Source organism: Sycon ciliatum, chromosome 1 (assembly GCF_964019385.1).
Source record: "Sycon ciliatum chromosome 1, ocSycCili1.1, whole genome shotgun sequence".
Lineage (NCBI taxonomy): Eukaryota > Metazoa > Porifera > Calcarea > Leucosolenida > Sycettidae > Sycon > Sycon ciliatum.
The window spans coordinates 2,429,004-2,443,808 of NC_088643.1; the positions used below are offsets into that span (position 1 = coordinate 2,429,004).

General features: G+C 47.1%; 1 protein-coding gene and 1 long non-coding RNA gene across 3 annotated transcripts in view; one reads left to right on the plus strand and one right to left on the minus strand.

Annotated features, from left to right (window-relative positions):
- The window catches only part of LOC135809921 (uncharacterized), a 120,518-nt gene that overhangs the window by 52,792 nt on the left and 52,921 nt on the right, over positions 1 to 14,805 (plus strand). The window lies entirely within an intron of this gene.
- Positions 1 to 14,805, minus strand: part of LOC135809906 (uncharacterized) — a 205,808-nt gene that overhangs the window by 22,997 nt on the left and 168,006 nt on the right. For both annotated transcript variants that reach the window (XM_065323364.1, XM_065323355.1), the window contains one exon: positions 8,947 to 9,062. In XM_065323364.1, the coding sequence (XP_065179436.1) occupies positions 8,947 to 9,062 (116 nt within the window). The remainder of the gene's footprint in view (positions 1 to 8,946; positions 9,063 to 14,805) is intronic.

Consider the following 14,805-nt stretch of genomic DNA (forward strand, 5'->3'; position numbering starts at 1 on the left):
AGAGCTGTTAGCCAGTTAATTGTAGAACGTCAGTTCCGTCGGTCAGTGTCGTGCAATGTTATCGCATGAGCTGATTGGTTAGTAACTTGGTGGTGTTAGTTGACATTTTTAGCGTAACTTGTAGTTCCTTGGTCTTTATTCTCTATAAACTAGTCACAGAGCACGTAACGAACGACACTAGTCACAGAATAGACTCGGATGGAGAGCCCAAGATTAACTCATAGAAAAGAAAAAGGACCAAGGAACTACAAGTTACGTAACACCCTGCCATAGGTCCTCATTTTCTCTCTGATTGTTAATTCGTTCGAACTTGACTTGTAATTACCTCTCACGAGCATGATTGACAGGTCAACTTGTTGGCATTGCGTGGGCGAAACCGTCTGCATCAGCGTTTGATCGGAGACCCAGGCATTGATGACTTGAGCCAGCATCACCGTATTGCTTGTGGGCAAGCTCGCAGACTCGACAGACACTGTGCGAGATTTACGAGTGTGCGAGATTTACGAGTGTGCGAGATTTACGAGTGTCAGTTGTCGCGTTGCCAAGGAGGGAGTGTGCGAGATTTACGAGTGTGATTGGACAGGATACTGCTCTGAAATAGAATGAGTGTCGTTGTGATAACATCATTTACGAGTGCGTTGTTACGATACAGTGTTTGTCGTGTGTGTTTGTCGGATACGCCGATATAATTAGTTGCATAGATAGTACTTACGTGGTTGCTTGCATTCTCGTGGTTGCTTGCATTCTCTCTCTCTAACGGAGTTTGCTGTCACCCTGTCGCTGGGTGCAAGCACCCTCTGACAGACCAAACCGATTCGCTTCATCTCCACAATATTTATCTCCTTTCGATTTGAATTTCTGTTTGTTCTGCACTCTGACTTTTCCTTGTTGTAGATCTACCTGCGCTGCGCTTTTGGACGCGGAACTTTGCTGTCGCCATTATTGTTATATCCATGGTTACGTTGTACGTGACCAGGGAGTCGGTATTTTACGACTCCCTGTACGTGACTCATCGATGCATCATGCATGATTAATTGTGATCATCTACTTTTCTGCTCTTCGATATGCATGCGCGCACACTGGTGTACACATAAGCCAATGCACGCACGCGGGCACGTTTTGCTGATGACAGCGATTTGCTGATCGTTGTTCTTTCTTGTTTCTGGTTGATTTGAATGGTTGAGACCAATAAGTAAATACAGTCTTCAGTTTTTCACCAGTTGTAGTCTTCGGGGTGCTGAGTCGAATGGCACGGTCTTGGTAAGAGGAAGCTGAGACGCTCCCTTCCTCCCTTATTCCCAATCGAACTCGCGCACTTCCACCGAAACTGGGTGGCTGCGCCCTACTAGATAGGGATTTGTATGGAAAAAGTCACTAAAACGCCGTTTCGTTCTTATAAAAGCACGGATGACCGCGATTGGTCCATGTGTTGTAGTCTTTTGGCCGCTGAGTCAACTGGTTTTGTTCCGAAAAGGCTGCAATGCAGCATTCGGCCCTTATTACCAATTGAACACGGTTGAGTAAGCGGTCACGTGCTCATTTACAGCCTGTTTGGGCCCGTTTACGTCACTCGGGTTGAACCTTTGAACTAGAGAGTCGTAAAAGCCTCTTGCGACTCCCTGCTTTTGAACCGTTGAGTTGAACCTTGATGTGAAAATTGTAGTCTGCAGGCTCGGTGATAGGCCCACACAGATCCTGCCGGCAATTCTTTCGGCAAAATATCGAAGAATTTCAATAGCGGAAATTGCCGGCAAAATCGGAGCAAAATATCGATATGTTGGGTGAAATCGATGCCTGATACTTGGATTTCCTTGTTTCTTACCCGTTCAGCATGATACACTGCCAGGACATTTAGGAAACATTGTATGGGAAGTTGATAAAATGCTAGTTGGCAGGGAAGACCGGACAGAGAGTGTACGCAGAGAAGATAGGAGATTTCAGAAACAGGGAGGTATTGGCACGGGGTAATGAGAAGGAATGACGTGTTGATCTGGTGGACACAAACCAGTTATACTTAGCAAAGTGTTTGGGAGCCAGGTCTAATAAGATCATGTGAACAAGGATGCAAAGATGTTGCTGGTGTCGCTCTAAGAGGGGAGATACTGAAGCTAAACTTAGAGACGTTGGGAGGAGAATGTTTGATCTTTGCGAAACAGGATTTTTAGAAGCAGAGGCTGGTGTATTTCCAGAGTTTGAAGAAGGGCCTGACACAGGCCGCACCACGCTGTGTCACAGTATTCAAATATAGGTGGAATATACGACGTAAAGAACAATTTGCGGCAATGGTCATTTAAATAGTGGCAGTGAGATTGCAACATGCCAAGGGAGGAGCTAGCTCGCTTGCATACTGACTGGACCTGTGGGGACCAGGATATATGGCTGTCGAATATAACACCAAGGTGTTTGTGTTCATGAATAATTTTAACGTTAGCATTGGCTCCTGGAAAGTGCAACGGCTGAGTGGGCGGCGATGGGCTGATGAACATTGCTTCGGTCTTCGCGATGTTGGGCCTCAGCTTCCAAGCTTCCATCCATGCTATGGTGGAGTTAATGCCGGTCTGCATGGAGGGAACGAGGTTGGACGGCGAGCTGTCAGAGCACAACAGTGTCATCAGCAAAAGGCTGACGTCTAGAACTAGAGAGGGCAGATCGTTCACATAAGTTATGAAAAGGAGTGGACCCAGTATGGACCCCTGTGGAACACCAGACACTACAGGTAAAGGATCGGACAAGGAAGCAGAGACACGGACAGTTTGATGACGGGACGACAAATATGACGACATCCACTGCAGAGCTGTACCACGTACTAGAAAAATAGAGTCAAGCTTAGCAAGTAGGCCTCGATGCCAGACTGTGTCGAACGCTTTTGATAGATCAAAAAAGACAAGACCTACATGCTTCTTCAGGTTACGATGTCCGTAAATATCCTGGATTAAGTGTGTCAATTGCAAAGTAGTTGAGTCGCCACGACAGAAGCCGGATTGTGCAGAGGAGAGGGCAGGGGTGACATGGTGGTAGAGAGATTCATAGCAGATGCGTTCACAGACCTTGGATATAGTCGGTAAGAGGGAGATGGGCCTGTAATTAACAGCTTGGGAGCGTTGTCCTTTCTTAAATATCGGGACAACAATAGCAGATTTCCACGCAGATGGGAAGACTCCTGCACGATATGACAAGTTGAAGAGCAAGCACAGGGGATACGACAAGGAAGGCACCAGCAGTTCAAGGACTTCATTTGGAATACCGTCTTTTCTAGGAGACTTGCAGCTCTTAAGACGTTTCAGTTGTTTGCGGACCACACCAGTTGTTGTAAAGACCTCCAGAAGTGGAGCGCGCAGCTCTGGAGCTGGGTGCAGGGGCGGGATAACCCAGTTCGGATCGTCGGGAAGGCCGGGAGAGACAAACTGTTTGTTCAGAGTGTCCACAATGGACTTTGCCTCAGACTGACAGTTGCCATCAGGATCAATCAAGCACTGGATTGGGGCGCGAGAGACACTAGGATGCTGGGTGCGAATGAACTGATAGAGAGAAGGCCGATTGGGTGATGAGATTGTTGCAGAGAGGGAGCTGATGTAAGAGCGGTAGGTTTTACGGGATTGGTATTTGACAAAGTTGCGTTGAACTGCAAGCTGCTACAAAGTGTGAACCCCCATAAAGCGACAGGTAGTGATGCAATCCCAGGCATTGTGCTGCGTGAGTGTGCACATGAACTGGCGCCTACATTGACTTTGATCTTCAACAGATCACTAGCCACTGGGTGTGTGCCATCAATGTTCAAGCTTTCTCACGTCAGTCCCCTCATTAAAGGAGGCGATCCAACTGTCTGTGGTAATTATAGACCAGTGTACCTCTGTTTCACGATTGCGGGAGAAAATCATCAAACAGCAACTTATGGCTTACCTTGATACCTGCCGAGCTATCCCTGGTACACAATTTGCATATCGAGAACATCACTCAACGGAGGATGCTCTCACTCTCGCTACTAATCGCTGGCTCAAGAACCGACCTGATCACAAAGTAACTGGCATTGCCCTAGTGGATATGTCAAAGGTGTTTGACCGCGTACATCATGAACAGGTAGTGTCCCAACTGTATTCTGTTGGCGCATGTGGTAAAGTCTTGGACTGGTTCACGAGCTACCTATTTCAAAGTATCTGGTCGTTACCAGCCAGTTCGTATAGAAGGCGCATTGTCCAGACCAGTATCTTGTACCCGAGGTGTTCCCCAGGGTAGCGTGCTTAACCCCCCTCTCTTCACATTGTACACTCGTCAACTCAACGAAATAGTTTCTAGTAGCATAGTTCACCAAGAGTTCGCTGATGACATTGTCCTGGAGGCCTCGAGTCGTGATGCACAAGCCGTATGCTCATCTCTGATTGGTGGACTCACTATTTCCGTTTCACTCTGACAGGCATTCCAGCAGCTGGCACGATCGGCACAGCAAGCCCTGGACACTGAAATCCGCCTCCCTCTCCTGGACCAATGCGGGAGGTCGCCGACCTGGCAGCCATGGTAATCGCCCCGACAACAGGGCGCACGTACACCGCTGGCGAAAGGAAATTTACGCAATTCTGTGCGTTGCAGAGATGGATGCCCATGCCGGCTACAGACACGATGCTCAGCTGCTTCGCAGCACACCTCACACAATCGGTTCAACCACAGACAATTCATGTCTACACCACCCCCCCCCCCCTCTCTCTCTCTCTCACTCACTCTCAGTCTCTCTCTCTCTCTCTCTTTCTCTCTCTCCCTCCCTCCCTCCCTCCCTCTCTCTCTCTCTCTCTCTCTCTCTCTCTCTCTCTCTCTCTCTCTCTCTCTCTCTCTCTCTCTCTCTCTTCTCTCTCTCTCTCTCTCTCTCTCTCTCTCTCTCTTTCTCCACCCCCCCTTTCTCTCTCTCTCTCTTTCTCCTCATCCATTCTACCTCAACTTCTCTTGTCTTTATCGCACTAAATCACCCCCTTCTTTTAGGCTATGGTGCGCAAGCTCACGTTAACGCCGAGACCATAGGTCGGTGTTGTGGACTTGCCTCACCAGCACAGGCTTGCTTTGCAGCCCCTACTCTCCCTGCTGTTTTGTCATTGTATACTTTGTTGTCTTCTCCCCTTCTGACGAGTAGGTTGTGTACTTAGTAAAAAAATAAATAAAAAAAAAACATGGCCGCAGTACGCAACATGCATCTCGAAGCCGGATTCCGAGATCCAACGATGAACGCATTGCTGCTGCCACGTGTTATGCGAGGCATCAAGAGGACGGCGACTGACCCGGCAATCCAGTGCACTGGCCTCCCAATCACCATTGATTTGCTGCGGAAGCTCCTCAACCAACTCAGCCTGGACCAACTGTTGCGAATTTGTATTACGACTATGATTTACGCATGTCGTTGTATTTGGTTCTTGTCTTGTGGAGTCCAGTGTCTGATGTCATAATATGGTCTAAGTGTACACGCGAGTATGGTGTGATGTGTGACGTTTATGATGTGGTGCATGCAAGAGTACGCGTTGTCAGAGTGTGAGGATGTGCTTCCGTCTGTGTGAGAGTGACTGTCAAGTGAATGCTGTACATGCGCAGTGCTAGTTTGATCTGGGAATGAGAGTCGTGTGTGATTCGTCCGTGGTCTGGTTGTCTTGGTCTTGGTCATGTGTTCTGTACGTATTGGTCCCTGATTGGTCGTCTCGATTTGTCGTTGGTTTATTACTGCTTGTTCTTTGTTGTTTTCTTCGAGTCTTTTCCCGGGAGTCTTTCCCGTCGTCGTTTTGTCCCTACACAAAGTTTGTCTCTCTCCTCCTGCGCCCTCGTCATTTCTTGGTATAATATAAGTATTGCAGATATGATCAAGAGTTCTCGTTGTTGTGTGGCGGGGGCCAGGGGGAGAAGACTACTTCACAACGGCATCACCAGCAGGACAAGTGCATGCTCAAGGCGGCAATGGTGCTCGCCTTTTTCGGATTTCTCCGATGCGCTGAATTCACTGCACCTCCAGCCGGGTTTGACCCTGCCACTCATGCCACGCGCCAGGATGTGACTCTGGATGTCAATCAAGGACGCACATGTATCCGCTTCCACATCAAGCAATCGAAGACGGACCAATTCCGTCAGGGCCATGCAGTGATAATTGGTAGTACCACTTCAAAATCTTGCCCGGTTGCCGCCCTCCTGGCATATTTTACAGTCTGTCCGTCTGACGCACTCTTCCGCTACCGCTCTGGGAGATCGCTGACCAGGCAGGCACTGACAGAAGAGCTCCGACACCTTCTCCCACTCACGGGAACACCCAATTCACGCGATTATGCTGGTCATTCGTTCCGCATCGATGCCGCCACAACTGCAGCCATGGCGGGTACCCCTGACTGGCTAATCAGGGCAATGGGCCGATGGAGAAGCGACAGTGTCTTGCGCTACATCAGGACAACCGACACAGACATGGCGCAGCTGACCCAAAAGCTGTCAGAGGTACAAGCGCATCACAGAACGCATGGAGGTACGTAATAACCAGCCACACAGCACGCAACTCGCACCCATGCACGTACCCACACGGCTGACCGTTTGGAACAGCACAGCAACTTGCTCTGCTAGGATTGTGCTGACAAACTGCGCTGATAGCAACAACAGTGTCATTCACTTGCATTGCAATGTGTCACAACCTAGCATGGAGGCTGGGCAACCATGGGCCAGCCATCTCCTCTCATCTGGCAATTATCACGGCCTTCGGCCATCACACTCATACTCCCACACTCCTGCCTCCTAATGGGCATTGTACTTCGTGCGTGGGCCGTCCACACTCCGTCCATTTCATGGGCGCCCATCTCATGGGCTGCACCTTGTGCGTGGACATACATACACACTATCATACAGGCCGTCCACACTTTCATGGGCTGCGCCTCGTGCGTGGACTATCCTACATGATTATCACATGCCAGATTCGGTTGCCCAGCACTCCATGAATCCTCCATATGATGTGTGCTCTCCACTGGTCTGCAATAGCGAGTGCATGCGTGTTAATGATAGCATTTGACTGGAGGCCTGGCAGTACAACCGGCCACAACTAACTGTACGTGCTTCATCAGGAAAGTAAGACACGCGCTGCTGAGCCCTCCAATCGACTTGGTGCGGAGTCCATGAGACATTCTAGTTCTTTTTGAGCCTCCTAAGCTGGAATCGGCAAAGGCAGTTCTTTGGGAACGAGCTCTTTCTGTTTATAGCCGCTCCTTCATCCTGGTCCCAATTTAGCAATGCATCAGTGTCCACTTCAGTACCAGTATCGCCAGAGCCTCTTGCACAACGAGAAAACACTTCTTCGTCTGCTTGATATTCACTTCGCGTAAATTGTATTCTGTAACCACAGGCCTTCTTTATGGCAAGTTGATTGCAAGAAATGGGGGGTCGAGCAATCCAAGTTCACGTACTCGCGCGATTAGAGCCCTCTCTTGAATGGTGCCCTATCTCGAATAATGCCCCAGTCTCTAAGAGTCAGTGAAAAAAGCCCTCCCTTGATGAATAGTGCCCTCCCCGACCCCCCCCCCCCCCCCCCCCGCCCGGGCCTGTAACCAAGCGCTTGTGTAATTAGTTTGGTATTGTTTTGCTATAGTCTTGTCTTTTCAGAATCAAATTTGCAGTTCTTCACGGTTGCCGTTTCTGCTGAGTCCTGATCGTTCACAACAAACTAAGGGCATGTTCAATTGGTAAGGATCAGGATCCGGATCCAGATCCCAAATCCGTCGCATCCTTAAGAGTCAACTGAACACTTTATAAAAGTCGTACTCATCGCGCGCGCGCGCGCACGCGTTGTACAAGAAGTCAACAAGCTAGCTCTATCTTGATCCACGTGTGCGTACCACAATATGTACAGAGATGATTTTTACCCGCCACAAATGTCACCTTTGGATCCGAGCAAGGTGTTGTTGTTGCTGGTTTTTATTTTACTTCGCAAGGCCAAACGGGCAATGGTGCCCAATTCTATGGAAGGCGGGTTGGTGGGTTGGTGAGTTGACCGGATCCAAATCCGAAGGATCCGGATCTGAATTCGACCAATCGAAAGGGTGCGAATGGATCGGGATTCCGATCGTACCAATCGAACATACTCCTTTTTTCTTTGTTTTTATGTTGGATGATGCAAATGTACCAGCATTGAAAAAATAGTGCCCTCTCCTGAATAGTGCCCCATCTGTGATGGACAGTGAAAAATAGTGGCCCAGTGGCACTAATCGTGGAGTACGGTAAGTGTTTCAGCCTAGGTCTCATATCCTATGAAAGTGCACTGAAATAGCGGACATAGCAACAAGAGAATTGTGAGTTGCCCTCTACGTGGGAGCTTGCGCGATTCCTGCCGACTTGAATTCTCACTTGACTGACTCACGACTGCCATTCAGACCACACGAGAAGTCAATCGAAACTTCCACTGGGCAAACCTGCGAAGAAAGCACCACTACCTGCTCAATACACTGTGTTTCGGGGAATTCAACCCTCATCAGTTGAGCTTGAGTAGGCTGATAGCAACAAGGGCGACTAATTGCACTGTAAGCATTTCCTTAATGTCGACATGTATCATTAAAATGTGAAACGATGATCACAAGGTACACAACTAACGGGAAAGACTCGGAGGATTTGTTCAGAACTGTTTTCTTGTTAGTATTGTTACATTCATCAGTGAATCTATGTAACAATGGAATGTTGTGTGCCTTGTGATTATTGTTTCACATTAAATTTTTACTCATACATGTCCACATTTAGGAAATTCTTACAGTGCACTCACAGTGCACTTACCCCCACCGTTAGGCGCTGCATCTGCCGCTAGGGTTTATCGGGTGTTAGCGGCCTTCGTGAGTTCCCTTCGGGAACGGATACGATAATTTACTTTTTTTTTACAGTGCAATTAGTCGTCCTTGTTGCTTTCTGCCTCCGAAAAAAACACTTGATGATGCCAATTAGGATGAACATAGTGAGCCTTACCATTATCAAGGTATTCCCGGATGTAAGTGGTGTCATAAGGCACATTGAAGTGATTCGAAGACTCATAATAGAAAATGCATAGCCGATGATTGGCTGTGACTGGATTTATGAGTGCCCTATGGGAATCACAATAAAACAACAATCACTTTAGGCCTCCTACATGCCGTACCACCTATTGCATGGCCGACTGCGGTTGCTATCACGATCTACAGAGAAGGTTCTGCCATTGGGCAAAGCTCGCTGCCGAATGTGAAAATCTAGATTTTGGACTATTCGACGTAATATACTACCTCCGACAAGCAAAACTTGGCGCGTTTTTTTACTTCAAATTACTCGAAATAACACACACTTTACAATCAAAGCAGATTGACTCGCCAAAATACAACTTTGTATTGCTCAACAAGGACCTTAGACACATCAGTTGGGCTAAATCACTCTCCTCTGATTCAGCGATCGCAGTTTTTTTCTGGATAGGAATTGTCCCTGTTTTGAGACGAAAGTGCGACAAGAGCGGATTCAGTTGCAGCGAGTGCCGTGGCTTTGTTGTGAACGCTCTGGAAATCTCGATGTCGTTCCTATGTGCTGTGTTTGAGCCACGATGGCGAGGGTAGTCTTTTCCACCGCCACATTCCAGGTTGACGTGGTAAGAACTGTGCAACACCTCCACCTGCGCCTGAACTCCAAATCTTTTTGCCGGGTTTTCTCACCAACAGTCCAAAATAATTGCCTGCAGCAATTCCTGGCGATTTCCCTTAGCCAACAGAGACGCATCGCTCTGGAGGCTATCGAAGGACACCAGGATTGTTTGGCATGGACGTATGGACTCTGTGCTGGCTGAGGGATCAAGTGGAGAGAGAGAGAGAACTCCTTGGTTTTGCATTGAAACGCGAAAGCACGACGATTTTCCTTCGCAGAATGAACGCGCGCACTGTTGTGCCGGTACAAGAGAGACCAGCCTGCCTCTGACTAAGTCTGAGTCATGTGCCACTCATCAGCTCTTCGCTTGGCTTCCTCCACCCAATTGCATGGAGCTAAAAGTACTAGTGGGTCGCGGAACCAACCTCAGAGCCTTGTGAAGTCAGTTAGTTGTGGTACCAACACAACAAAATCACAAAAAAACGCGCCAAGTTTCGCTTGTCGGAGGTAGTAATTATAATTTCTTTAAACTCTACAGCGTTGTTATGTTGTTTGGCCATGCGTGCATCAATAGTACTCTTTATTGCACTTATTGAATTGTTTTCTCCACGCCGACTGTTCATACATAAAATTATAAAACATTTCCAGGAGGTAAGAATGATATTAACGCAATGAATAGGGTGAGTTGCTCGCTCAGTACAAACAATAAGCAAAACATGAAGATGAAAATTCTCAGAAAATTTCAAGGTCCTTCATCATTATCTGCCCTATCTGCGGCAGCACCACCGCAACAAACAATGTCATCAGCAGAAGTGTCTTGGAAGACGTTCACGGACGAACACGTCGGTTTCATTAGAGAGGTTTTGGAAGTGCGAGTCACGGAGTTTGAAGAAAATGTTGAACTCTTTCTGCTGGGATGGCGACTACACCATAGGCCTCAGGGGTTAGAGCATCGCTGGCCTGGTTCGAGTCCTGGGGGTGACAGGCCATTTTCTTCACACTTTTCCCATTTGTGTCTTCCCCACGAATTAGAATAGCAATAAATAGGATGAATTCCGCCGTCATCATTACACATCAAGGAAATAATGAAAGTTTGTGGCTGCCTGGACCTGGTCGCCACAAACATTCCCGAGAAGTTCACATCCATTGAATCCCTGAGCCCCCTGGGTTCCTCCGATCACTTAATCGTCCTCGGCAGGCTCTCCATTGCTAAAGACATAGCACAGTCTCGAGAGTCCACATCTTACACTGCACCGCCTCGCTTCAGCCATCACTTGCTCGCTCAATCGCAATGGGAAGGCATCAATGCTGAAATTGCCGCAACTCACTGGAGTGACCTCTTATGTGGTCTTGATATTGATGCAGCCGTTTCTAACTTCTCGTCTGTCCTCGAATCGTCTTCCTCAGTCTGCTCTTCTCACCGCGATCACCAGTCATCCACCAGTAACCGAAGCCGCTCTTCACGCCAGGATCCACCGTGGATGACACCAGTGCTCAGGGCAGGCATTAAGAGAAAGCATGACCTCTACAGCATCTATAAAAATACCCTACCCCGTCAAATGCAACGCAGTACAAACGTCAGCGGAATATAGCAAAAACGTTATCACGTGTAGCCCATAAAGAAAACGTCCAGTCCATTACTACTTCTCCCACCGACAGCCAGCGTCCATCACTTCACTCATTTATAAGAACTCTTCGTAAATCAGCATCGTCATTGGGCTCTAGTCCAACAGCAATCACACAGTCTGACCAAAGTTCCGCCACTGCGCCTCTTGATATTGCGGATGCTCTGAATGAGCAGTTTACCAGCTTCTGCGTTAAGGATAGACCTGAATGGTTAGTTCCACCTATCCACCAAATACCTATAGAGTCAACGTTTACATCGCTGACGATTTCATCCCGTACTGTAACCAGATACATACGCAGTTTTCCCAATAGGAAGTCTCCTGGTTAAGATGGTAGACCAAACGAAATCCTGAAACACCTCCAAGACAGCCTAGCATATCCGTTATCGCTGCTCTTTAACATCTCTGTGTCGTCTGGAATCTTTCCCTCCGGTTGGAAATACGCATTAGTGGTCCAAATTTATAAGCGCAAAGGCTGCTGGTCGGATGCAACGAACTACAGACCCATCTCCCTACTGTGCTGTATTTCAAAGCTGTTTGAGCGCATTGTGTACGATCAGCTATATCGACACTTGTCCCCGTACATGCATACCATGCAGTCTGGTTTCCGGCGAGGAGACTCCACAGCTATGCACCTAGTCCACCTAATCCAAAACATCATGCAGTACCGACATTTGAAAGAACATACTGGCATGTGCTTCTTTGACCTGGCGAAAGCCTTCGACACTGTTTGGCATAGAGGCCTGATTGCCAAGTTGGGTGCCTATGGCATTGGTGGCAAACTGCTTTGTTTCTTTGAAAGCTACTTAACTGGCAGGTCACAGGCTGTACGCGTCGGCAACACCCTCTTGTCTCCCCAGCCAATTAATTCTGGTGTGCCACAGGGGTCAATCCTGGGGCCACTATTCTTTTTAGTTTACGTCAATGATCTACCGATGTCCGTCCCTAATGTTTCACTGTTCGCCGATGACACCACAGTTTCCACTTCAAGTAGTTGCAGGCAATTGCTAGTAGATGACCTCCAGAAAAAGATCAACTCCACCATTTCTTGGATGTCGACTTGGAAGCTGAGACCGAACACTAGTAAGACCAAAGTGATGTTCTTCTGTAGCGGTGCTAGTGGTCAGTTCTGCAATGTGTCTTTATCATGTCCTGGCAGCTCATCGACCATAGAAATTGTCCATGAACATTAGCACCTTGATATAATTATTGACGACTGTCTAATATGGGCTCCTCAAGTAGACTATATTTGCAAGAAAACTAGTAGTGTTCTCGGCATACTATATCCTCATCGTTCTCATCTGCCAAATACATGCCGTTCTATGTTTTGTCGCTCGTATCTATTACCTATGTTGTCGCCACTCGCCTGTTCTGTAAATGTTTCAAGACAGCCTCTTGAATGATTCTCGTTCTGACCTTACCCTGTCTGTTTATTTATTTATTTTCCTCTGAGTCACGTTGGTGCGAACGCGCACGTGGAGATGCTGCAGCCTACGGCCATGTCGTCTGTTCCGTTATTACGAGTGTCCATGCATGCCATTATTCTACTGACACTGATAATTCTCTCCTGTCTAGTCGCGTTCTACTCTGCTTCTCCGTCTCTCTTCTATTCTGTTTCTGCTTCGAACGTGTAGTTGTTTGAGCTGCTCTCATGATAATTTATTTGTATTTTTGAAACCCTTTGTACCCGCGATCATCATGATCATGCGCTTGTACAACTGCGCTGTGCTGTATGACTGAGCTATGACTATGAGTCATGCTCGCACTATTATACCTTTTGTGTCACGTGTACGTGTATGTCGTGGCGCAAGCGCGCTGTGCCTTTGCTGGCCCTTTTTTGCTTCCTTTTGCAGTTTTGCCTTTTGGTTTTAGAGTTATGCCGGTTGTGGTTGAAGTGTGTTTGCAAGAAGAAATCCAGAACGTCTAGTAATGGTGTGTTGTCCCATTTGCGTTCGGAGAGTGTGCCTGTGCACGTGTATCGGAATTTGAATTCTTGCCTGTAACAACCTATTTTCCAGTATGCATGTCAGTCTTGGTGTAGTCTAAGTCAGCATCTTGTGAACAAACTTGAAATCCAACATAAATCTCCTCTTAAAATATTGTTTAACAAGCAGCGTTTATTTCCTAGTCTTGAGCTCTATTGTATCAGCAATACTCAGCCACTGCAAGATAATCGCAAACAGCAGCTTTGCATTTTGATCCACAGAATTCGCCTAGGTAAAATTCCCATTCATCTCTCTGTATTCAATTGGTTTTCTCTGTCCCGGTCCACTCGTAATAGTCTCTCACTTCCTCGTGCTATTTCAGCCGCATTTACCAACTCTCCTTTGTTTTTGTCCTACAGATTTTGGCTGAAACTTCCTCAGCATGTCTTTCCAGCTTTAAAAATGCACTCCGATCGCATAATGTAGTACGATAGTACGATAGGATCTCCTTGCTGGATTCTTGTCTATTCTTCTTTCTTCTCTTTTTCTTTATTCTTTTCTTTTCTTGCCGTGGTTGCCTATCACCCCTCTCTCGCACTTTGGGTGAAAAATTGGTCATGGACCACGAGTTGAGTGAAATAAATTAATAAATCTTTAGTTTGAGGGAAAGACACAAACAAATAAATAAAAATTCAAATCCCAACCTATCTTCAAGTCAACCCGTTTTTTCATTGTTTTCGGTGATCATTGTTCAAGATGGTACAAGACCGTCGAAAGAAAAAGGTGGCTGCACCAAACGACTTGTTGTTGGAGCTCGCGCTTCCTGCCGAACTTACTGACATTTGACTGGCTCACGCCATGTGAACACACTCATAACACTGAAATGATGTGAGCAAATACGGAAGTCATTGCGCTGTAGCTACATGTACGTCGTGTTGCACATCGATCGATCGATCAATTTCCTTTTGAGAATTATTATAGTATTTCAAGATCGCCAATTTATTTGAATTTAGGAGTCAACGCGTCTTCTATCAGCTTTCACAGGCGTCTGCTTTTCTCAAAATGTTATCGAAGTCACGCGGATAGCTTTGCCAAGTCATGGCCTTGGGAATGAGTCTGTGTTGATGTCGTTTTCGTCACGTGGTGAGAGTAAATTGCATCGAAGATCAAGGGAACTATTTGGTCACGAAACGAATTGGGACCCATGACGCTCGTCAACATTTACCACACTTTCGACATGTCCTTTTCGACTCCACATCGATGCGAGGAAGAACTCGGTGCCATCGTGAGAATAAAGAATTCAAAATTCAAACAAACTCGTTTGTTGTAAACCAGACGTACCATGTACCGCCGTGAAGGATTTGCCACTTTTTTATGCTTTCGCGCGAAATAATTCTTCCACTTGTCTTCACAGCGAGTTTTTCCAGGCAGCGCTTGAGCACTCATACGGTAAGACGGCAAACTCCTCGGGTGATCGCCAGGATTGCTGATCTTTTTGAAAATAACTGTAACGGTTAACTATGCAAACCAATGGTTAAACCGTGGTCCTTATGGCTTATAGAGTTATGGCTAACTGTCCACCAATGTAACCAGATCTTACACAGTCAGCGAGTGCGACAAAATGGCACAAAACTGACAAGGAGTACTGAGACATTTGGCGACCTGACACCTAG